The sequence below is a fragment of the Engraulis encrasicolus genome, chromosome 18, assembly GCF_034702125.1.
Source record: "Engraulis encrasicolus isolate BLACKSEA-1 chromosome 18, IST_EnEncr_1.0, whole genome shotgun sequence".
NCBI lineage: Eukaryota > Metazoa > Chordata > Actinopteri > Clupeiformes > Engraulidae > Engraulis > Engraulis encrasicolus.
Window position 1 is genome coordinate 27,208,828 of NC_085874.1, and position 25,437 is coordinate 27,234,264.

Genomic DNA, 25,437 nt, shown 5'->3' on the forward strand with positions numbered 1-25,437 from the left:
ATTCACTTAGTAGTCTGCCAGTAGTCTGAACACTAATGACTCCATGTGATGAGTGATGGGACCTGTCGTGACGTGATGTGACGTGTTCGCTACGGGCAACAAGACCAGGGAAAGCTGGGGCGGTGCCAAGGCTGGGACATTACCATGGTATTGATTTCACCATGGCAACCATTGTGCTGATGCATAGTGCAAGTACAAGGTAGCCTACAAAAAAGCTGAACCCAAAATATTCATTCACAATTTAGTGCACTGGATATGGGAAACATATAGTGAACTCTTTGACTTCAGCTTTTGTGTATGTCTAATAAAGTTGTGCAGAGGGCTAGGAGTGGGGGAAGTAAGAGTTGTTTGACCAGTGGGTAAAAAATCTTTAGTCTCAAATGGTGAATCATGACAATCCAGCTATTTGTGGATTTATTGTATTCCTAACAGGAGTGAAACCCTAACTTTTGTGATGGGATGAAAGTGTTTGGAAAACTTTACTTGACCGCGGCGTCACATGCATGACATGACAATGTCTTAACAGTCTCAAAACAGTGTCATGACACAGTCATGGACGAGTCTTAAACATTATGTCAATGCTATTAACGTTTTATGGTCATGAAAAGTTGACATTGTTTCAGCTGTCTTCCCAATAATTTGCTCAGATCGTTACTACTGCTTTACACACAGTTCTAAATCCAACAACTCCATATTCTTAACTATTACTGACATTAGTTGTGATTTGTCAATGCTTGTTAGACAATTGCAATGGAAGAATATTGCCGTATTAGTGCAGGATATTAGTTTTGTGTTGGTGCAGGGAATGGAGGTTTGGAAGACTTCCTGTCATTTCACAGCAAGGCTTAATGTGCAAAATGTACAGTAAACATGCTCATCCACCTCCTAAAAGTTCCATGCAGGGGTTGTGTTTTAGATCACGAGCCATAGAGGACAACAAGACCATACCATATTAAAACAATCATTTCTTTTTCAGTTTTTGCACTAATAGAAAAACAGTTAGCAATATCTAGATAACAGAACCATGATGAGAATCACGGTAGGGATACAGATACCCTTGTCAAAAAGTACATTTATTATTATTATTATTTGAACATGAACAACTACTTGGTCACCCACCGGATAATTTTTGATTACAAAACTTTTCATTGCTCATGAATGAAATTTATGAGCATATAACAGTAAAACTAATTGTCTATATCATGTGTAATTTAGCTTTTGGTTAAAGCAATTCAACGTTTTTTTTCCACTGATATGGTCCTGTTGAGCTAATGACGTGTAGCGTGATTTTGTTGGTTGGCTTGAGGAAGGGGGAGGGGCTTCAACCACAGGAAGTGTTTGCTGATTGGTCAGCTGAGTGCGAGCCATGCGATGGAGTCATGTTACCCCCTGACATAGATGTCAGACATCTTCTCTCCTGTCATGAACGCATCGTCTTCTAGAACTACGTCATCAGTGTTCCAAATTATAACGCGCAGCTCAAAACTACAGAGCAGCAACAGCCATGACGCAGGAGGCCAGGGAGAACACAAACAAACAAACAAACAAACAAACAAACAAACAAACAAACAAAAAAAACACACAAAAAACAAACATGGACAGACAAACAGCCACCGAAGAATGACACCGGACAAGAGAAGGACAAAAGAAAGGAAAGGATAGAAACAAGACACATACACAAACAACAGCAAGACAACACAGATACGAGAAAGATTACCACCAAACCCAAACACACATTTGTTTTGTTCTCACACACCCACCCGTACCTACCCCCTGACAAATATGTCACTGGACTTTTCCCCTGTGAAGTAATCATCGTCTTCCAGAGTTACTTCGTCTGTATTCCATACAATCACCCTGAGCTCATATCTGGCAGGGAGCGGAGGGGGGAGGGATAGCAAACATCAGTACACCATCTCTGGATCACAGTGGGCAGGCTAGGTGTGTACTTTAGTGTGTGTGTGTGTGTGTGTGTGTGTGTGTGTGTGTGTGTGTGTGTGTGTGTGTGTGTGTGTGTGTGTGTGTGTGTGTGTGTGTGTGTGTGTGTGTGTGTGTGTGTTGTGCAGTGTTGGCCAATGTCACAGTATTGTGGCCAGCTAGCTGCATACAGGCTTCACCGCATTTTATGACATTTACGTACATCAGTGTCTGCCCATCCAAGCAGCCTGCAGCATTCACAACATAACAGCATTCACACTCTATTCCATGCACACCAGAGTACACCATTACGGCAATCTGCAGTAGGCCTATACTCTACAATCTCTATCTATCTCTTCTTCCTCTGCCTTCCTGCTATTTCTGCCTCTCCTCTCTACCTCTCCTTTTAAATCCATCTCTAACAATGATGTTTTTTCCCATTTGTTAAGCACTTTGAGTTACATGCCTTGTATGATACAGTGCTATACAAATACAATTATTATTATTATTATTATTATTATTATTATTATTATTATTATTATTCCGCTAGGCTGGGCAGGGCTGGACTGGGACTAAATATCAGACCGGGCATTTTCAGCCAAAACTGGTCCGCCAGGCATTGAGAGACACAATGAAGCCTGTGACAATATTTTTAGCCATCTATTATGAGCTATTTTGACCAGAACAGCCAAAATGAATACATAAATCAGACTCGGACAGGTCAGCTGTAGCGGCATGAGGACTGATACAGGACATTGTAGGGAGGACCAGGCCAAAATCATCAACCGTCCATCGGGCAAATGCCCTGTGTGCTTTATGGCCAATCCAGCCATGCCGCTAAATAGAATGTACCGGTAGTTAAATTCTTTTCATGTCACTCCCAAAAATTCAGTTATTGTTGTATTCTGCCCTTTTGGTACTAAGGGTGAATAATAGCACTGTTCTACAGCATATACATTACATGACCAGTGTTGAATTGACTGCCACAGAGTGATTTTTATCACATTTGTGGGCTAATACAGCTGCACACTCTCCAGGGTCAAATTAACATATTCAGAAATTCAATTATTAAGTAGCACCAACTGTGAGCAGCATCATTCAATATACTGTAGTATATACCATCCTTTCAATGAATTCCATTGCCAATAGACCACTGTATGTAAAACATACTATTATGATGCATAACAATCTACAGAAGTCGATCTTATCATCTTCTGCAGTTCGGTCCATTCATTCCAATTTATAGCATTCGTCCCAGTTCACACCAGTCATGAAGAATGAAGACAGACTCTCCCTAACATAGAGGGGTAACACTTAACTTGACACCGTTGTCATAAGCATGTCATTACATTGTCATAATAGTGTCCTGACACAGTCATAGATAAGTCACAAACCTTATGTCCATGTCATAAACATTTTATCACTGTCGGCCTTTAGTGACATTCGGTTATTGCCACAAACTTTCAGTTTGTGTAGTATGGCATGCTCTTATCCATGTTGTTTGCTGGCTTCTTGGGTTTGGGTGCTCTTTAGTCCAAGGTATAGTGAATGAATGAATGAATGAATGAATGAATGAATGAATGAATGAATGAATGAATGAATGAATGAATGATTTATTTCTCCCTTCACACAATCATTTTGACGTTACAATTACATCTCATGAAAAAGTATAACAGTACTTCCAGGTTCAAAAAATTAGCATGAATTCTCTGACTAAGGGCCTTTCCCATTACTAATCTCTACCCCTACCCCTACACCTTCCCCATGCCCCTCGTGCTTTCCAACGAAGCTGTAAGGTGTAGGGCTTGAAACACAACCGCTACGAATTGGGATACCCCTTCAACAATCATGGAATGACACTCACAGCTGTCACTAATTCCATGCATTAGGTTGACGTTAATAGAATTTTTTTTCATGTGCGTTTCACGGAGAAAAGGGCCATCACACATTAGGGCAATGTTAAACTTAGTACAATGGAATAATTATTACCACTTTAAAACCGTAAAAATACTTAAACTTGTGTGCTGTTGTGGGTGCTGCGGCTTGCCGCCAATTTTTAAATGAATTTGCAATGCATTCAGGGAAACCTGTCGTATCCCTCCGTCGTGGAGTCTGATGTTGGAAAATCTCCGCTCAGAGGGGTGGAAAGCCCTCGTACCCCTACCCATCTGTCTGAACGTGAATCGGGATGCCACTACCCCTACACGTGGACGCGCAAAACGGAGACAAAGGGGGAAGGCGTAGGGCTAAGGGGTGTAATGGGATTCACCGTAAGGCACTCCAAATTAAAATGTCTTTATTGCTACAACAAGTCCTACATGGACATATTAAAAACAAGGCCCACTCGTAGCAGCATGAGTGCCCTCTTCAGGGCAGCAACACGTAACCGAATGTCACTTAAGGCCAACAGTCAAAAAAAAAAGTATGACATGGACATGGACATAATGTTTATGACACGTGCAGAACTGCGCCATGACACTATTATGACACTGTAATGACATGATTATGACACTGGCGTCAAGTAAAGTGTTACCCATAGAGGTAGACATGGGCATGTTCCAGTAGGTGGAGAGAAGGAACAAGGTTATCAAGCATACCTACAGTGCATCAGGCCTTATCTCACTAGAGATCTCCATAAGCTCACAATGAAAATGAACGAATATACTACTGCGTTAACTACCACGGATGTTTTACATTACGTTTACTTTGCCCAAAGTTTATGGTAGGATTTGTGACACATTCATGCTTCTCCTGCTAGAGAATATTATTATAACACATTTCATCTTATAAAATAACCAATATTTTACATTACTGATGTGTATTTACTTAGGCATGCATTGCCATGTAAAACAACATAAATGCAAATCACAAACTACTATATGCTGACAATTATAACATTAGCTGTGAAGGATACCTATCATAGTGCTTATCTGTACAGCATTATGTGTATTATAGACAAACAACATACTCATCAGATGTCAGACAGTGCTGTCTACAGTAAGTCCTGTCTCTCTACATGCTATTGTTTTATGTGGGCCCCTTTCCTTGCAATGATCGGGTTTACCTCTTTGGTTTCCGTGGCGAGATGTCGACGGCGGGTCCTGGCGCAGGCATGTCCATGGGAAACATGTCTACCCACATCTCGAGACGACCCTGCAGGACGGCAGACGCCAGGTGTCATACATATGTGAAATGGGGAAAACAAATGTTGACAAGATTGAGCCGAGCAGCCATAACCATATCTAAACATGACCCTTGGCACTATATGTAGGCCTATGTACGTATGTAGGTTGTATGTATGTCTGTATGTGTTTTTTGTTTTGTTTATTGTTGTTTGGCGTCATGTGTATCAGTGTTGTGTGTATGTGGCAGCTACTGTATGTATGTCCAAGACAAATTTCCTTCGGAACCATTAAAAAGAATCTTGAATCTTGACACTCCATAGACTTCAGTAAAAACAAAAAAAACTACAGTTAAGTAACAACTCACACAAACACATGCACACGCACACGCACACGCACACGCACACCAAAGAAACACCAACTCAAACACCCACCTGTTCAATGCCAGGTTTGTCTGGGTGGTGTAGTGGCCGCGTCTCCACGTGTTCTGGGATGAGTCTGCAGCCCACTCGCGGCATGTCCTCCCAGTGCCTCAGCACCGTCAGGGCCAGGTGCTCCTCTGTCTGCTTCTTCAGCCCTGCACCGTCACATTGGGACATAGGGTCATGATTGATTCATTGCTACGTGTATGTCCACATCAATAGGGATGTCAGGAGTCATATTCTATTCTACAGGGCTGCTGGGGCGTAGGCAGAAATAATAACAGGTGGGCCCAGAAAAAATCGTGTACTGTAGGTAGATTTTACAATATCGCGCTCAAAAATGATACTTTGAAATTGAAATCATAGAAATCACAGAAGACGAACCAGACTTTTGACAAAATGATTAATTATCGCTCAGTGCTATGCCATTAATCATACACTGTAACAAATAGCTGTTTATTTACGGCAATTCTGCAACAGCATTCTACTGTTTTTCGAAAAAACAGACAACTACTGTGAAAATATTACTTTGAGTCACATATTGAGCATAAACAGTAAGTACTGCACAATAGCAGTATTCGCCGTTGTGGAAAAAACTAGAGATGCACCGGATCCTGATTTTTAGGATCCTGCCGGATACCAGATCCACTGAATAAGATCCTGCCTGATCCGGAACCGGATACCGGATCCGACAAAAGGGTTGAAACATATAGTCTACTCGCACACGTGGGCCCTTTTTATTACGTTGGCGCAAACTATTTTTTAGACTCATTGGCTTATTGCCACACTGCCTGCAATAGCCGCTTCCAAAGGGATTTCACTCCATGCAGTGATTGGGGTTGTGAAAGACTGAAAAGCCTAGGCTAGACATGCACCAGACCCTGATTTTTAGGTAACATGCCGGAAACCGGATCCACTGCTTAAGATCCTGCCGGACCCGGACTCTGTGAAAAACTTTATTATCCTGACGGATCCGGAACCGGAACCGGATCCGGTGCATCTCTAGAAAATAACAAGTGGCAAGCACCATTGAAACCCACTCATCCTCCACTTGTCCGTGATCACCATCAAACTTCAATACCACCTGAAGAACTGAAGTCATTCTGACTGGTTAAAGATTATCTGATACTATCAAGCATGATGAAACAATTTCTAAGGAAACTACAATACTTAAAAAGTGCTTGATGCAGCAAAGTGTGAGGAGCACATGCATTTTGATAGTGATGAAAGTGTGAATGGCTGAAACATTTTAAGAACTTGTAAAACTCTTGCAACAAGCAGCCCCATCTAAACCAATCTGCTAATCAGTGCCTGGCCTCACCTGAGTAGGGCTGTTATGCCATTATTCAATTAGGGGCGTCACCTGCCAAGGGCCTGATGACTCTGGTCACATGGTACTCTTGCACCTGTATATAAATCTGGACTATCAACACTTCAGTTGCTTGCCTGCCTGCTGGCTGGCCTGCATGGCACAGCATAGCACTTGTTTGCCTACAAGCTTGCCTACAAGCTTGCTTACATGCTTGCACACTTTCCTCTTTGTGAAAGCTTGCTGTATGTGGCATCATTTGTGGCATTGTTGCATATAATGTGCCTGCTGCAAATTAGGCATTGCTTTGAGAGCTAGCTTGTAGTGCTGCTTGTTTGCTGTGCTACTTGGTACAAAATAATTTTTTAAAGACTGACCAATGCTATATTCATCATTGGCTCATCAAGAGATACAGTAAAAAGCCCACCTTGCACACTATCATTGTAACAGCACTGCGTACTCTGAAATTTTATTCATGCCCACACTTTCAAAGGACCACCGCAAACCATTTTCTCAATACAGCATAGCGCCATAGTATCATGCTCAAGGCACTCCAGTCATGGTGAACGATGGGAGGGTGGGGTGGTAACATGGCCAGGGTACCACAGTTATGGAGAATGATGGGTGGGGTGGGAAGTTGCCATGGCCATATTCATGAATACAACTATGACCCAGTATTTGCCTGTCATCACACAGTACAATTCAACTTTTTAACCGAAATGTTATTTTTCTGTAGAGTACTGTTATTTAACAGTTCAATTGCTGCTGAAAAAATGTTATATACTGTGATACATTAAACAGCAATGAGCTGTATTTGATTTTTGGTGTGAAATAACAGTAGAATTACAGGTAAATATAATTGCCAGTAACTGCCGTTATTTTGCAGGGAAATTTTCTTAGAGTGTAGTTTAATGAGGCAACAGTTGACTGTCAAGTGTGAATGGGGCAGGCTTGGATGTCAAGTGGGCGGGCCCAGGCCCACCCAGGCCCACCCCTGGCTACGCCTGCACCATCACAAAGACATAAGGATTTTATTATTATTGCTTAATTAATTTATGATAATAATCATATCAATAGTCATGTCAGGAGTCATATTCCACAAGGCTGCACCGTCACAAGGACATAAGGATTTTATTATTATTGCTTAATCGATTCATGATAAAAAAAACATATCAATACTCAAATTATACAGGTGTGCACCATGACAGGGACAGAGAAATAATTTTCGATTTATTATTATTATTACTATAATCATGTTAATAATCATCAGCTGCATCAATCCATATAGGAATCACTTCACTAGTTGTCACGATGAATCTATGGTCATATAATTTAACAGCTACATGACAATAATTGAATCTGGATTTGAATCAATAACAAGCAATGTACCTTACAGTAGATTGGGCATGATGATAAAGGGTAATAGTTTTTTTTGTTGCTTTTTTTCACCTAAACTTCATAGCTTAGCACAATGTATATTACAGAAAGATATACCAAATTGTATTCATTTTTGCATAGCTGGGCATTTGGGCAGCATTTTTCTTTTCTACTATACCATTCTCTATCATACCATTCTCATCCTCCATCTCGGTGGGGCTGGCAATGATACCGTATGAAGCTCATCATCATTTTCAATATATTGTAGAAATATTAAGTAGAACAGCAATTCATTTTCAAAAGCTCTATATTTTGACAGAACCTCTTTTTTGGACAGTGCTTCAGGGCTCTCTGTCATACAGCTCTCATCCTCCATCTCCATGTTTTGAATTGGGATATGAATCAATAATAATCAGCAATGCATCATACTGCAGACTGACCATGAAAATAAAGGGCAGCCATTCTGCTGTTCAGTTATTTGTAACTTGTATTACAGAAAAATGTAAGAGGGACACATTGGGACACATTCATTGATATAGATTTTTTGTGGCTGCATATTTCGGCAGCATTTTTTTCTTCTTCTTTTGTATACCTTCAGGGCCTTGTCATACTGTTCTAATGCTCCATGTCAGTGGTGCGGGTGAAGATGGCTAAGCACTGTATCATACTTTAGATTGGCCATGACAATAAAGCTACATCGCTAAGCATCCTTTGTATTATAGAAAAAATGGTTAAGTTTATTTTTGATACTAGAGCTTCATACCATTCTCATCTTCCATCTCAGTGGGTCCGGTGAAGATGCGTCCGGCCACCTTCACCCTGCCCCCCGGCCCGTAGTGTGGCCCATCCAGCTTGCCGTCCTTGCACAGCTTGGCCAGGATCTGGGTCGGCTTCTGAGGGTCCCGCCATATGTTGTAACCATGGCTACAAACGACATTGCGAGAGTAAAGATCGTAATCTGACTTCTTGATCTTTTTTTTATTTTGTATTTGAAACACCATGACACACGTCAACATGCATCAAAATAGCTATCAGGCAGACGGTTGCTGTGGCGACAGAGTAGGGCATGATAGCTTTATTCCTTGAGACTCAGTGCTGTAGATCCTAGAAAAGCCAGGACCCAAATGGACTTTTTTACGTTCCAATTTTATCGAATGTGCCGACGAAACAAGTACATGTAGATGGTGAAGTTGGTGAAGTAAAAGCTATTCATATATTTTTGCACATAGTGCTTGAGTATGTGTATTCTGTGTGCACATGCCTGTGTGTGTGTTTGATTGTGTATGCCTGTGGCTGTAGTGCATATGTGTATGTGTGTGTGCGTGCATGCATGTGTGTCCAATGTCTCACACAGAGTAAAAGCTATTCATATGTTTTTGCACAGAGTGCTTGAGTAGGTGCATTCTGTGTGCACGTGCACATGCAGGTGTGTGGTTGTGTGTACTGTGTGTGTAGTGCATGTGTGTACAGTATGTGCGTGTGTGTCCAATGTCTCACACAGAGTAGTTGGCTGCTATGACGCAGGTGGCCCTGTGCTTGTATAAAAGCTATTCATACTGTATGTTTTTAACAGAGTGCTTGAGTATGTGTATTCTCTGTGCATGTGTGTGTGTGTGATTGTGTGTGTCTGTGTTTGTAGTGCATGCGTGTATGCGTATGGGTGTGTCCAGTGTCTCACACAGAGTAGTTGGCTGCTACGCCGCAGGTGGCCCTGTGCTTGCTGTAGTAGCGGTTCTCCAGGTCGATCCTGGTCTCGCCAATCAGGTCGTCTGTGCCCACCAGATCCCAGTCGTACACAGACACAGTCAGCATGGACTCCATGGGGAACGTGGCCTCGATGTCAAAGGACCTGCCAGGAGCAGAGATGACACAGATGGTAAGAGTGGTGTGTATGTGTGTGTGTGTTTGTGTGTGTGTGTGTGTGTGTGTGTGTGTGTGTGTGTGTGTGTGTGTGTGTGTGTGTGTGTGTGTGTGTGTGTGTGTGTGTGTGTGTGTGTGTGTGTGTGTGTGTGTGCGCGTGCGCGCATGTGCATGTGTGCAGTCTGAGAGAGAGAGAGATAGAGATAGAGATAGAGAGAGCGAGAGAGAGAGAGAGAGAGAGAGAGAGAGAGAGAGAGAGAGAGAAAGAAAGAAAGAAAGAAAGAAAGAAAGAAAGAAAGAAAGAAAGAAAGAAAGAAAGAAAGAAAGAAAGAAAGAAAGAAAGAAAGAAAGAAAAAAAGAGTGTGTGCGTGCGCATGTGAGAGGACGATATTGAGAGAGATGCTTTGGAAACTTCTTCGCTATCTCTTATGTTTTATTTTGCTTTAGTTATTGGAGAGGTAAACATTTCGTTTCACAGATCTATTCTTGCAACCTTGTCCCTTGGCAATATTTCCTGCATATGTTTACCTGCAAATAAGCAGACAGACGTGACCTACTTAAGAGTTTATTTAATCTCGTAGACAATGTCTCCTTCCTTTCTGTTAACCTCCGCCAGTCTTCTGCAGGATTGGGTTACTCTTTATATAGTAACTCGCACCAGCCATTAGGTGAGATTAGACAAGACATGAACGCACCACTTTAAGCCAAAGCCGCCCCCCCCCCCCCACCACCCCCCGTCCCTACAAACACTCCATTCAGCCTTCTGCCCATATTGTTGTCGGTGTCATTTGAGCTTCTGTCTAGTTTTACATGGGTGACAATGTCACTTTCTTCTAAATAGTCAATTGCAACATTTACGCGCGTACTGGAAGCTCCTACCTATTGCATTTCAGTTGACCCAACTGAAGAACCAAAACCAGTAAAGTAAGTCATCTTTGCCCGAACATATTCACTTTCCCAATATGGGAGTTGTTTGGACATGCAGTCAGATATTAAGGGATGCTGTAATACTTATACATAAACTTCTCAAAGACAAGACTTTCTTGAATGCATTTGTTTGAAGATGTATGTGACCTCATATCCTTATAGCTTTAATGTGTTGCACGAGCAGACTCCGTTTTGAAAAACAAGTAATTAAGAGGAGCAATTCTCCCAGTATTTGTCTTTGTGTTCATTCCACACAAAGTCATGGGTAAGCGGTTAAGACATCAGACTTGTTGCCCAAAGGTTGCCAGTTTGACTCACCCAACCAGCCAAGTTGGTGAGGGGAGTAATTAACCAGTCCCATCCTCCTCTGAGTTACCCGGAGCTGGGTACAGTGCCGCTGCACTGCACGGGTGAGGCATAAATGCAATTATGTTGTGTGCAGTGTGCAGTGAACACTTGTGTGCTGTCGAGTGCTGTGTCACAATGACAACGGGAGTTGGAGTTTCCCAGTCGGGCTTTTACTTCACTTCACCTCTAAATCCACTTTCCAAACACAGATGAAGTTGTTTGGAGATGTCTTTCCACTTATCTGTGCTGTTGGTTGGATGCCCGGCAAAAAGTTTTAGAGATGTACAGGCTCCAAGATCCGGTTCTGGATCTGGCAGGATAATAGGGTTTTTCAGACTATCCGGATCCGGCAGGATCTTAAGCAGTGGATCCGGTATCCGGCAGTTACCTAAAAATCAGGATCTGGGGCATCTCCACTTTTTACATAGCCTAGGCTTTTCAGTCAGTCTTTCACAGCCCCAATCGCTGTGGCATGGAGTGAAAGCCCTTTGGAAGCGGACGCTGAAGGCAGTGTGGCAGTAAGCCAATGAGTCTTAATTTTTTATTTTTTTTATTTTACCTTTATTTTACCAGGGAAATAAAATCACATTGAGAATAAAATTCAGCTTTTACAAGTGAGCCCTGGCCATATTAAAAATAGTTTGCGCCAACTTAATAAAAAAGGGCCCACTTGTGCAAGTTGGCTATGTGTTTCAACCCTTTCGTAGGATCCGGTATCCGGTTCCGGATCCGGCAGGATCTTAAGCAGTGGATCCGGTATCCGGCAGGATCCTAAAAATCAGGATCCGGTGAATCTCTAAAAAGTTTGCAGTTTTGAGATGGGGTTCTCAGTGTTTGTTTGCATAACCCTTTTTCCTTGCCAAAGACAGGATTCAGGATTTGTTACACTATAAGATTACTTTTTTTCAATCAATTACTACGTTTACATGATGTTTTTAATTTATAATTTCCGAATTCCTAATTCCTAATTAAATAATTGCGTCGGGTTTACTTTGATTATTCCTTTAATTTCCGAATTAAGAGGTGTTTACATGATGTTTTCAGAGCTGAATTAAGATTTATTCAGAATTAAAGTCAGTTACAGTAATTCCGAATTAAGTGTCTCATGTAAACGTAGCAATTGTAAACTTTTTCAAAAACAGGATTGGGTTCAGAGATGGGATTATTTACTCCCCATAGTCAGAGGCGGACTTTCCATTAGGCAAACCTAGGCAATTGCCTAGGGCCCCGACCAAATCTGTCCTCCATAGGGGCCCCAACTGTCACACCAGTTGCAGTAAACACATCAAAAGTAGGCATTGTCACTTATGTAATCGAAGATATATGAGACAACACACTTAAATAGCACCAAAACACAGCCGTTTATGTCTACATAATGACTTTTGAGGGCCCCATGTTGACATTTCGCCTAGGGCCCCAAAATGGCTAGATCCGCCCCTGCCCATAGTATACATAGAACATAAATAGCGTACTATGAGATACTATGCAAAACTGTCTATCCAAAAAAAGGTTTTGAGTTTAGAAATGGGGTTCTCAGCTTTTGTTTGCACAGGTTTTTTTTTTTTTTTTTACCAAGGTAGACTCACTTTACAAAAGCAGGATAGGGTTTAGAGATAAGGTTCTTTGTATTTGTTATATCGGAGGGTTTTCTACCATGGTAAACTCACTTTCCAAAAACGGGATTGAGTTGTTTGGAGATATAATTCTCCTTGTCCTTCAGCTCTGTCTTCCCCAGTTTGATGGCGATGTAGGGGTCGGCTTTGCCATTGATGTCAGCTGGATGTAAGTCAGTGGCCTGCAGATACACACACACAATGTGTCACCTGTATTCCCAAATTCCCAAAAACATATTTACATTCAGCACTATCAAATCGGTTCACATACACTATATAACGACAGGCACAGTGCGTTGGCACAAGTTCTTTCACCAGAACTACTTCACAAGTGTGCCGGTAGCGGGGAATAATGGACACCTTGTCAGCCAATCACAACACAGTATTTCCATGTCCCAGGTGATAATGAGCCATGGCTCCCTCACTGACTGACTGCAACTTACACACCATTTACACAAAGCGTATATGTTCACAAACGTGCATGTATACAAATGCAGGCGTAAACACATACGCACGCACACACACGCACACGCACACACACACACACACACACACACACACACACACACGCACACACGCACACACACACACACACACACACACACACACACACACACACACACACACACACACACACACACACACACACACACACACACACACAGACACACAGCCTGTTCTCTTACCCGGACCACATACACTCTGACGAGCACGTTGATTGGGTCATTGTGGGGAATGTTCTGGAACATGCCCATGTTGGGGTCGAAGCCTGCCTCTCTGCAGAACTCGTCTGACAGGGGCAGCTTGTACAGGCACAGGGACCCCTGGGACAATGAGTAGAGTAGAAAAAAGTAGAGTAGAGTAGAGTAGAGTAGAGTAGAGTAGAGTAGAGTAGAGTAGAGTAGAGTAGAGTAGAGTAGAGTAGAGTAGAGTACAGTAAAGAAGAGTAGAATATAGTAGAGCAGAGTAGAGTAGAATACAGTAAAGTACAGTGGAGTTGAGTAGAGTTAGAGTAGAGTAAAGTAGAGTAGAGTAGAGTAGAGTAGAGTAGAGTAGAGTAGAGTAGAATAGAGTAGAATAGAGTAGGAGTGGAGTACAGGAGGAGAGTAGAGTATCAGAGTAGAGTAATACTTAATTGATCCAGAAGTAAATGAAGGTGTCCAAAATCTTAAACATACTGTAACACATATTGCAGGCGTCCAATGTATTGCTCATTTACTGTATCGTTTTACACAGCACACTTAACAGTAGCTTTTCAAAAATGAAAAAAGCCGAATTGCTGTCTGATCCAATATATGAACAGCACTGATGCATAGAAAGTAGATGGCATGGTAATGACTTGTAGATGTCAGGGATACATAAAAGGTATACAAGCCAAGACATCTTGCCAAGTCAATACAAATGAGCTGGGCAGTAGGTCAATTTTACATAAATGATTCTGAAGAACCATCAATTTGACATTAAGACTTGGCATTCTATATAAATGAACTTTGATACATTCAAATAGCCCACTCTACCCTGCTGGTGTGTAAAACCCTCCCATAAAACTGTCAAATGACTAAAGTGAGTAAGTACTGCAATCCAAAAACACAATTGTTTGTAGGTCACCAAAAACGTGACATTAGTAATTACAACGTTATGTTTCAATAGCCTGATTATCATCGACTTTCAAATCTCTTCAAGACTTGGTCTGACCAAGAGCATAAGAATTTTCGGTAACACTTTATTTTAGGGACACATCTATTAGCACTAATACATACAATATTAATGCCTGTGTAAGTAACTTGTAAGGCATGTACTAAGCAAAATAAGACAGTTGTTAAGCATGTATTCACAAATGTCTTGTTCATGCCCAATTAGGGATTTATTACTAATATAACCTTAGTAAGGACCAGTAAGCCTATATTTCTATTTATTAGTAAGTAGTAAGTGGCAGAATACAATGTGTATAAGCTCCCGACACACTGTGTGAACAAACCCTGAACAGTGTGAAAACAGATGCAGAATAAGGGTCCCTATTCTAAAGTGATGCATTGGTCAGCCCAGATGGCTCAGGGCCTCTGCTCTACCAAAGTCCTAGGGCGCCCACACCACCCAGGCCTGCACTACCTAGCCCCCCCGATCTACAAAGTGTAAGGGTATATCAAATAATTAATATTTGCCCAGCTGAGTCATCTAGTTTTCTCTTGTTCATATCAATTAGAGGGAGGTAACAAGAGCCTATATATAGCAAGGATTGAACGTACACTTGTCAATGGCGGTGGGTTGGTGAGATGTAATTTTTTTTCATGTACCACTGAGTTTTAATTGTAAAAAAACCCAAAATAAATGCAGAACATTAGAATAATAGTTTTGAAGCAAAACTAAACTACTCTTTTGTGATAATTAAGTGAATGTTTGAGAACATTAGCTTCAAGAAGTGCAGTGCATGATGGGTACGCAATCTAGGCCAACAGACAACCTACCCAGCTCTGAGCCTACGTCCTTAGCTCCTCCCCTCACTTGTGAAATTTAGTTGCTATCCAAACAATTTGCCATGTACGTAACAACAGAAATATTATCATTGCTGCATTGGCCATGCATTGCATTTCTGACTAAGGGCGTAGCCTACCCATCATGCACTGCACTTCTTGTAGCTAAGTTTTCTCAAACATTAACTTATTTATCAGAAAGGAATAGCTTAGTTTCGCTTCCAAACTATTACTCATCGTTATATTCTGCATTTATTGTAGGGTTTTTACAATTAAAACTAATTGGTGTATGAAAAAATGACATCTCACCACCCACCGTCATTGATAACTTTACGTCCAATCCTTGCTATACAAAGCGGATTCCAAAAAAGTTGGGACACTTGGTATTTTGTGAATAAAATCAAAATGCTGGCATTTTCAAAACATTCAATATGTTAATAAGGTAGAGCATTGTGTACAGACAACATATCAGTTGTTAAAGCCAAGCAGAATGATTGTTTTGGGGGTAATTATGTGATAATTTAAAATTTCACCCTTGCAACAAATTCCAAAAAAGTTGGGACAGGGCCAATAAAATGCTTTTTATGTTGGATAAGACTAAACACAACACAAGGGAGGAGACGTAACATTTAAATACTTTGACTGATGGCATGATTTTATTTTAAAAATTGATATTTTTATGAACGAGACATGATTTCAGCAGCTCAACTGATAGGTGTGTTCTTCGACTTGTTTACCTTCTTGTTATGCTTAATACGTGGCATATCCTCACTGCAAGAAAACATTTTTGTCACCTGTTTACTCTTATGATGGAACCACACTGTTGGAACATAGTAGAGATTGGAATTTCCCATCATTATGGGGCAATATCTTACGACTGTGCTCCAAAATATAATGCTTTGGTAGCTATGTATGCTGTTTAAAGTCTGAATATATCATTCAGCCCTCATTTTAATGCTCTACATGAGTAAGAAGACCATAACCAAGGCATCTCTGCACCCCTTTACCATCATATATGCAGTCTTTCAGACTGACCACTAAATCAAGCTGAAGTATTCATTTTCTTCTTAACCTGGAGGGTGCATGACTCCATGATTTTAAAAAAGAATGAAATATTTTCCAAATTCTGTAATCAGAGGACAGTTTTCACATGTCTCCTAGGTCCATATAGAATGAGCTTTGCCACTTGCAACTCTGTTTAATGTCTGCATCATGTGCCTTAATCAAGTGTTGTGTTTATGGTCATTTTTTCAACAGCTGTCATTGTTGGAGTGTCATAGTTGGCTTATTGACGATGGGTATGTCATGATCTCATAACTCGTGCAATGATTTCACAGAACTCTACATTACAGAAATAGGCCTTATATGCCGGCAATTTTGAGAAATTCAATCTTTCTGTGTAATAGATCAGTAATTAGTCCCTCAAAATCTTCGCTTCTGAGTGCCACAGCCTTTCTGTGATGGTATTTTATCTGTGCATTCATGTTGGCAGTCAATATAGTTCCTTTCAAAATATTCCTCCTTGTGTTATTTTTAGAATTATTCAACTATTACAAAACATTTTGGCCCTGTCCCAACTTTTTTGAGATTTGTTGCATGGGTCGAATTTTAAATGACCACATATTTCCCTCAAAACAATGCTTTTGCCTCATTTTAACTGTTCCTATGTTGACTTTGTGCTATTGTTCATCTTATGCATGGATTGAATGTTTTGAAAATGCCAGCATTTTGATTTTATTCACAAAATACCAAGTGTCCCAACTTTTTTGGAATCCGCTTTGTATAATGCTTCCAATTACTCATTGACACAATGAGTAGAATAAGTGAGATCTTCAAACCTACTGAGACTAATGTAAACTCTGAAATGTTCTTACACTTTGCTTCTCTGGGGGGTGGGGGGGACGTAGAGTGGGGGCCCTATAGTGTGGGGGCCCTAAGCCACCTGGGCTGAGCAATGCATCACTTTAGAATAGGGACCCTTATTCCACATTTGTTTTCACACTGTTCAGGGTTTGTTCACACAGTGTACCAGGAGCTTATACACATTGTATTCTGTCCCTTATTGCTTACTCATAAATAGAAATCTAGGTCTACTAGGTCCTTACTAAGGTTATATTGGTAATAAATCCCTTATTGTGCATGAACAAGACATTTGTGAATACATGCTTAACAACTGTCTTATTTTGCTTAGTACATGCCTTACAAGTTACTTACACATGCATTAATATTTTATGTATTAGTGCTAATAGATGTGTCCCTAAAATAAAGTGTTACCGAATTTTCCCAAACGACATGGTTGACCTGCCTCCTTAGGTTTACTACTGGTTGACTGGTTTCCGACAAAGTGGGTGGAGTTCCCAGTTTTTCGGGAGATCAGAAACAATATTTACATTGCTCTTGACCTGACTAGAAGCAACGCCGGAGGTGTTGCGTCACTAGGAGGCGTGGCCTGGCTAATGTTTCACTACCCTGGCTCTCGCCTGCATTATTAGATTCTTTTTTCCCTTCTCCAGCTTGACCAGTTTAACCAGTTTAACTGCCACATCGCTGACAATCAGGCAATTCTAATTGGTTTGTCAGTCGGTACAAAGCTGACTAAGCTTGCCCCCATGGCCATAACCACCATTGAGGACACAGAGGTCATGTCCTCTGTATTTTTTTCAGTAATGAAAAATGTATCTATGATGAAAATCGATAGATGATCAACAATGATAAATTCAGTCTGTGTACACCACCACCATTTATCCTCAAGGCAGTGATTAATGAAAACAAGCTTAAGAGTTTGACTGAAGTGTTTGAAGCATTATAAATGTACAGAATGGCGCACACCACGCAGTATTTGACCTCTGTATTTGAAAATGTCTGGTTACAGCCCTGCTTGCCCCGTGTGGTGTTTTCAATCTTGTGAAATATGAAATTCAACCCCAGATCTGAGTGGAGGGCAGCGTAGCTGTGTGGAACACAGATCCGGAGAGAGTCCGGTTAATGTTTTACCATGATAAGATAGTAACTTCAAACACACATGTAATGTCATATCTTTGGTTCATACAGACACTTCTTGTGTGCATTCCAATATGCGGACTCCTGTCCTCCACTTGTGCTTGTGGCCTGACCCCGCCTCCTGGCCCTGCCTCCATGGAGAAAACAATTAAGTCTTCCAGCTGTCAGCCTAGCCACAACATCTTTTGGGGGACTGTTCTTCATTTACCACTCCAATTGCAAATAAGAAAATTACATTAGAATTGTGCTTTTGCAAGATATTGAATTAATTTTCTGTCGTCCATGAGGTCACAAGGAGGCAAGTGAGCAAGGGAGTCAGCATATTGGAATCCACCCCTTGACTACATTTGGTGCGTGTGAGCAATCTCTGGAATCTGCATCTGTCTGCTAAATGACAGTGACAAGCTGACAGCAGGTGGCCACTTAGTTGCACATGTTCTGTTTACTATCAGTGGCGCTGTGGCTTAGTTGGTTAAAGCGCCTGTCTAGTAAACAGGAGATCCTGAGTTCGAATCTCAGCAGTGCCTTTTGCTGCTCCAACTTATTGATTAGCTGGGTGAACAACTTGACAGCTTGTGACAAGCTGACAGCAGGTGGCAACTTACTTGCACATGTTCTGCAGAATATTAGTGGCGCTGTGGCTTAGTTGGTTAAAGCGCCTGTCTAGTAAACAGGAGATCCTGAGTTCGAATCTCAGCAGTGCCTTTTCCTGCTCCAACTTATTGATTGCTGGGTGGACAGCCTTGGCCTAGTGGTTAGAGAGTTGGTCTTTCAATCTAGGGGTTGCCGGTTCAAATCCCCCCTGACCTCTACCCTACATCTACATCCATGGCTGAAGTGCCCTTGAGAAAGGCACCTAACCCCACATTGCTCCAGGGTCTGTAACCAATACCCTGAAAAATAAAAGTTGTAAGTTGTTTTTAATAAAATGAAAGCCTCAGCTAAGTGTTATGTAATGTGAACAAGCTGACAGCAGGTGTTCACTTAGTTACGCAAGTTCCGCAGGCTGTTTATGGCGCTGTGGCTTAGTTGGTTAAAGCGCCTGTCTAGTAAACAGGAGATCCTGAGTTCGAATCTCAGCAGTGCCTTTTGTTGCTCCAACTTATTGATTAGCTGTGTGAAAAGCGCTGCATTAAGAATTGTCATCGGGTAAAATTTGATGAAATTTCAGCTACATACAGCGCAAACTGTCCATGACACCCACAAGTCACGCACAAGATGGAGGAATGCTCTGTGCATAGCCTGAGCAAGTCTATACTTCCTGGGATACTACACAAAATGTCTTTACATTTTCAGTATACTGTACTTTTTATTTACAGTATAATGAAAATACTACAAAAGAGGACACACAGTTATTGGGTTTAATCTAATGACGTGAGTCAATGAGCTCAATCAGAGTGCCAGTTTAAATCACAACACGCGTTATTGAGTGAGTGGTCTGATCAGTTGTGGTTTTGTCCAGTAATACTATACAGAGACATTGGTAGACTAGGCACAGGTTAAGCCCACCACTGAGAAATAATTTAAAATATGAAGCTGGCAAGACTAAGCACTGATGAATGTTGCTGTGACAAAAGCAGAGGCGTATAAAGTACATAGAAGTAGAAGTTCTCTCACCGATGAAATTTGAACATGACCTTACATAGTTTATACACCTGTTAATCCATTGCACCAAAGGTAGATTCACTGTAACAGTATTTCCATTTTCACTTAAACTCTATCCACCTCTGCATAGGAGCCAAGCTACTGTGCATGACAGAAATTAGGAAGAGGGTCAGTTGAATGACGGGAACTGTGCCTCTCCTGTACCCAATTCATTGTCACCAGTCACATGTCATGTTTCATAGGCCTAGTTCTTGTCCTTAGGTCTTCCTCATATCAACACTAAGCAGTTGAAAAGCCATGTCCTATAAGGTGCATCCTCAACTATTTGTGCAGTTGATAGTTGCTGGAATGTGGAAAAGGCATGCATGCTTGGGAAGAAATCATGAATTCACATCCCCAAGTGTTGCAATTGTGATTTACCATAAGTCCAGTTATTTTTCCTTGGACCTACTTCAGGGGAGCTACTGTATACTGTACAGTACCTAATTCACTGGCAATACTTGTTGAAGTCAGGACACGGCATGTGTGATAAAGCATACATTTATATTGCTCAAGTGTTCAGACAAATGTAATTGTTCTCTAGTTCAGTTCTAACACCTTGAGCTTGAGGCGTGTTCAACAGTCAACTTGGAAAAAAAACCCTCCCACGCACTGACCATTTCGCCGTTTTCTTTAATACAAAGCAAACAGCGAAATGGTCATTGTGCTGGAGTTTTTTCAAATTGTCTGATGAGTGACCCATGGACCATCTCCAATGCACCTGCCAGCTGAAGTGTGTGAAAAAAATACAAGTAAACAAGAAGGATCACCGCACACTGGTGGACTTAGTTTTGCTGCTTTTTATTTAGGTGAACAGAAGCGCAAGGCGAAACGCGTTGTTCACCTAAATAAAAAGCAGCAAAACAGAGCAGAGTCCACCAGTGTGCGGTGATCGTTCTTGTTTACTATGTATTCCTGATGACTGCACTTCTCCAGCACCTGGAACCTGTCCGTCTGTGCATAGGAGTTTCAGATCTTTGAAGGGTAACACTTTATTTTAGGAATACATCTATTAGCACTAATACATACAATGTTAATGCCTGCATAAGTAACTTGTAAGGCATGTACTAAGCAAACGCTAAGGCCTACTAGGTCCTTACTAAGGTTACATTGGTAATAAATCCCTTATTGTGCATGAACAAGAGATTTGCGAATACATGCCTAACAAATGTTTGATTTTGCTTTGTACATGCCTTACAAGTTACTTATACAGGCACATTGTATGCATTAGTGCTAATAGATGTATCCCTAAAATAAAGTGTTACCCTTTGAAGTTCACCATAGTGTTTCGCAACAGTACCTTGAATCTGCCCACGATCCTGTCATCGTCCGCCATGTGATGCTCCTCATCGTCGCCAGCTTTGCCCCTGTAGAGGCTGAAGGTGTGCAGCCAGTCCTCAAAGTTGCTGAACTCGCTCTCCAGCTCCCTGTTATACGCCTGGACAAAGCACAAAATCACTCTGACAAGACCGAACTACCACAGTCCATGCGACAGCCTAAATCTGGCAAGCAAACAGTACTGTAAACTTTTTCCTTTTGAAGTATTGCATATTCCTGCGTTTACCAGCAGCTTAGAAGCTGTGCATGGATCTTTGAACTTTTGCAAACAGTACTGTAATCTATATTCAAATTGCTCAGCGGCAGTATATTTTTTCAGCACATTATTCAGTAAATATTTTACTCTGTTCAATAAAATTTGAGCACATACAATGCACATATCACCTGTCATGTAATACCAAAAGTCATACTTGTTGGTAACACATTTCAATGGTTCACTATTACATTGGATCTACCACATTAGGTACAGTATAATAACCAGTGTTACAAACAATATTTAACACCATGTAATACCAGTGTACCAACCCTTACCCTAACCCTAATCCTAACCCTAGATGTAAGAACAAAATTGGTACATGGTGTTACACTGGTATTACATGGTATTACATATTGTTACACTCAGGGTGCGATTTGTCGGAAAACCAGAAGGGGGGATATGTTTCAGATTTTAAGCAATATCAATGGAATTACATTGAACTGTGATAAAAATCGTGTAGAAAAAGTGGCATAATCAAGACCAGAAGTGGGGACAATCCCCCCCACCCCCCCCTACAAATCGCACCCTGGTTACACTGGTTATTACACTCAACCTAATGTGGTAGATCCACTGTAATAGTGAACTATTAAAATAAAGTGATACCTATTTGTATTATGAGCTTGCTTTTCTTTTTTGTTGACATCAGCTTATTGTATTAAAAGTGTTTGAGCATGCTCACTGACCATCAGCTCGTCCACTCTGGGCTTGACAGGCAGCCTCTTATCCGGGGCGTCTGCAGGATGTGGATGGCTCTTCCGCTTGTCCTTGGTGACCTTGAACCTGTCCCTCGACTTCTCGCGCAGCCTTGGCCCTTTCAGAGAGCAGTCATCGACTTTAAGATCTGAGGGTGGCCGAACCGGGGTGGAGGGTGGAGGGTGGAGGGGGTGAGGTGGGATTGGATGGGACGGGGCAAGATGACATGAGAACGTACTAGATGAGATGAAGTCGGAGTAGAACATTTTTCTTTGTAGCCCATCTAGAAAATGTTGCAATCTCAATGTGTGTGACAGCAAGCTGGCTCGAGACTCCTGCAATAAAGTAACACTGCACAGCACAGCACAGCACACACTGTGGATGAAGTGATTACCTGCACAGCACACTGTGGATAAAGCGATTACCACTTATTACTGTGGTCACACAACACACAACAGAACAGCTCACAGTTGACAAAATTAAAAGTGTAGCTAACATTAAAAGGTTAATTTCATTTTGTCAATTGTGGGCTGTTCTGTTGTGTGTTAATCTTTAACCTAATCAACACTCAATGGGAGAAACATGTTCCAGACAGGTTCAAATGCAACTGGCGTATTATTATTATTACTTCTATAAAGGACACAAAAGCCATTGCCTTGCATTTGTACAATTTCTAAAGCTGGAAGACTGATATGTACCTGTATACTTACCTGTCAGAACCATTTTTGTATATCCACACTTTCTATAACAGCAGCCATGTTGTGTTCTTATAGCATAATTCACTGTTCACCTATGCCCCATTACAGTATATCTGTATATTATGCAGTAATATATAGTAGCGTATATTTTTTCAGCATATTGTGTATATTTAATCTTTAATACAGAGAGAAAATATCCATGATATAGACACGCACAGAGACTGAAATACTGTAGGCATTGTATAAAGCCTAATTTACAATATTACAATCCATAAGTAAAGGCTTTGTTTAAAGCAAACTCTTACATGCTGTTTGTCATGCGAAGACAAATTAGTTTAGCTGCTACCGAGGCGTTAGGGTGAGGGATCGCTAGCATTCTCCAGACGACAGTGCTGCTGTGTCATGTGATTAATAGGCCAGCATTGGGCTCTCTAAGCCCCAGGCTGACTGTGCGGGAGCAGGCATTGGCTGGGTACAGGGCATTAGCGGAGCTGTGTTTGATGTGGTTATATGTGGTTAATGAGAGAGATGGAGTCAGGAGGAGAGATGAGGCAGGGAATGATGATATGAGAATTCATGCAGAGGAATTCATGCAAGTTGTTTGTGTGCACCTGTGCTCACGAGGGAAAGCTATGCTAAACTCAAAGCCTCACACAAACAACAAAGACTTGGTGCAAAGGGGTGCAAAATAGCAAGGCAGTCAGTGAGTTCTTTCAGATGAAAACAGACAACACTCATTATGCGAATGTCTTCGAGGCAAGCCACCTTAATTGGACGAGACATCAAGCTAAGCTAGGCTAAACAACAAACAGCAGAACAACTTCACCAAGTAGTAGACTTTTAAAGTATCGCAAACAGAGACTTCACCAAAAGAGAATTGTGTTAGTTTGTCATTATGACTCATGGCCCTTTGCTGAGGCTTTCCAGGAAACTCAGTTAAAGCAGCTGCATCTATTCATCAAGCCAAACTAAGATAATCAGATGAAGTACTCCCTCCTGAGTTTAAATGAAGAAATCCCTGCAGCCTCACAACAAAATGCACAACAGTCAGGCACAGCGCAATTAGCTTGAACAAAAAAGAAGGCTCATTTTGAGAAGAGCAGTGGTGCCTTCACAAAGACAAATGCTTGCAAAAAAAGTTTGGATAACACTTTACTTGACGCCGGTGTCATAAGCATGTCATTACAGTGTCATAATAGGGGCACAGTTATGCATGTGTCATAAACATTGTGTCCACGTCATAAACATTTTATGATTTTTGGCCTCGTCTTTGCCATAACCGAATGTCACTTAAAGGGGTATGCCACTATTTTGGGGCTTAATACAGTTAAAATCGTTGGCCAGGGTTTATAAAGGTGGTTAAGTGTCTTATTTTTCATGTTAAGCGTTGTCTTGCTTTAAGAAAAGTTAAAAGTGTGAATATGTCGCTAAGCTAGTGAAAGTCAATGGATCCGTGTAGCATTGTAGCATGCTACACGGATCCATTGACTTTCACTAGCTTAGCGACATTCTCCCTCTTTTAACTTGTCTTAAAGCAAGACAACGGCTTACATGAAAAACAAGACAGTTTACCACCTTTATAAACCCTGGCCAACGATTTTAACTGTATTAAGCCCCAAAATAGTGGCATACCCCTTTAAGGCCAACACTGTATGAATGACACTGTACTATGGCACTGTGCATGACATGCTTATGACACTGGCGTCAAGTTAAGTGTTACTTAGGTTTGTCACGTTCCATTTACCACTGATATTTGAGGACGACGGTGGGTGAGGTGACCTGAGACCTGGGGGAGGAGGCATAGAGGCTAGACCAGGGGTGAGCAAATATTTCAGCCGAAGGGCCACATTGGGTTCAGCATGTTGACCAGAGGGCTAGGTGGAACTTGTCCATGTCAATAACAAGAAATCTAATAACATAACATGTTTTACAATTTCATGCCTGCACATAGTAATGTAATGAACTTCGTGAAGATACATACAGTAGTCATGTCTGAGACGGTCTATTGGGAGCTACAAACCCCAACTCCGATGAAGTTGGGACGTTTGGTAAACAGTGAATAAAATCAAAATGCTATCATTTTCAAAACATTCAATCTATTCATTAGATGGAGAATAGTGAAAAGACAACATATTAAGTGTTAAAACCGAGAAAAAATATTGTTTTGGGGGACATATGTACTCTAATTTGATAAATCCAACACCTCTCAAAAGAGTTGGGACGGGGACAATAAATGGCAGCAAATGTCGAGGAAGACTAAAAACAAAACAAAAGACAACACTTAACAGTTAAATACATTAACCGATGAGATGATTTTATATAAAAAAGTGCTAATTCCTATCTTGGACATGATTTCACCAGCTTAAATGGTGGGTGTATTCCTTGTCATGTTTTGCAATGTTTTCCTTTCTGTAGTGCTTACAGTGTGAGAGGTCTTGACCA

General features: G+C 41.2%; 1 protein-coding gene and 3 non-coding genes across 4 annotated transcripts in view; 3 read left to right on the plus strand and 1 right to left on the minus strand.

Annotated features, from left to right (window-relative positions):
• otofa (otoferlin a) overlaps nucleotides 1-25,437 on the minus strand; it is a 210,617-nt gene that overhangs the window by 21,313 nt on the left and 163,867 nt on the right. Inside the window, exons 34-42 of the mRNA XM_063223364.1 lie at nucleotides 22,288-22,445; nucleotides 21,311-21,448; nucleotides 13,582-13,719; nucleotides 12,950-13,077; nucleotides 9,826-9,996; nucleotides 8,911-9,071; nucleotides 5,474-5,616; nucleotides 4,982-5,070; nucleotides 1,387-1,485 (exon numbers count right to left, since the gene is read on the minus strand). Coding sequence (XP_063079434.1) covers nucleotides 1,387-1,485; nucleotides 4,982-5,070; nucleotides 5,474-5,616; nucleotides 8,911-9,071; nucleotides 9,826-9,996; nucleotides 12,950-13,077; nucleotides 13,582-13,719; nucleotides 21,311-21,448; nucleotides 22,288-22,445 — 1,225 coding nt within the window. The remainder of the gene's footprint in view (nucleotides 1-1,386; nucleotides 1,486-4,981; nucleotides 5,071-5,473; nucleotides 5,617-8,910; nucleotides 9,072-9,825; nucleotides 9,997-12,949; nucleotides 13,078-13,581; nucleotides 13,720-21,310; nucleotides 21,449-22,287; nucleotides 22,446-25,437) is intronic.
• Nucleotides 18,820-18,893, plus strand: trnat-agu (transfer RNA threonine (anticodon AGU)). Its single transcript has one exon. It is a non-coding gene; the product is annotated as a tRNA-Thr (tRNA).
• On the plus strand, nucleotides 18,998-19,071 carry trnat-agu (transfer RNA threonine (anticodon AGU)). The gene has a single exon. It is a non-coding gene; the product is annotated as a tRNA-Thr (tRNA).
• trnat-agu (transfer RNA threonine (anticodon AGU)) lies at nucleotides 19,381-19,454 on the plus strand. Its single transcript has one exon. It is a non-coding gene; the product is annotated as a tRNA-Thr (tRNA).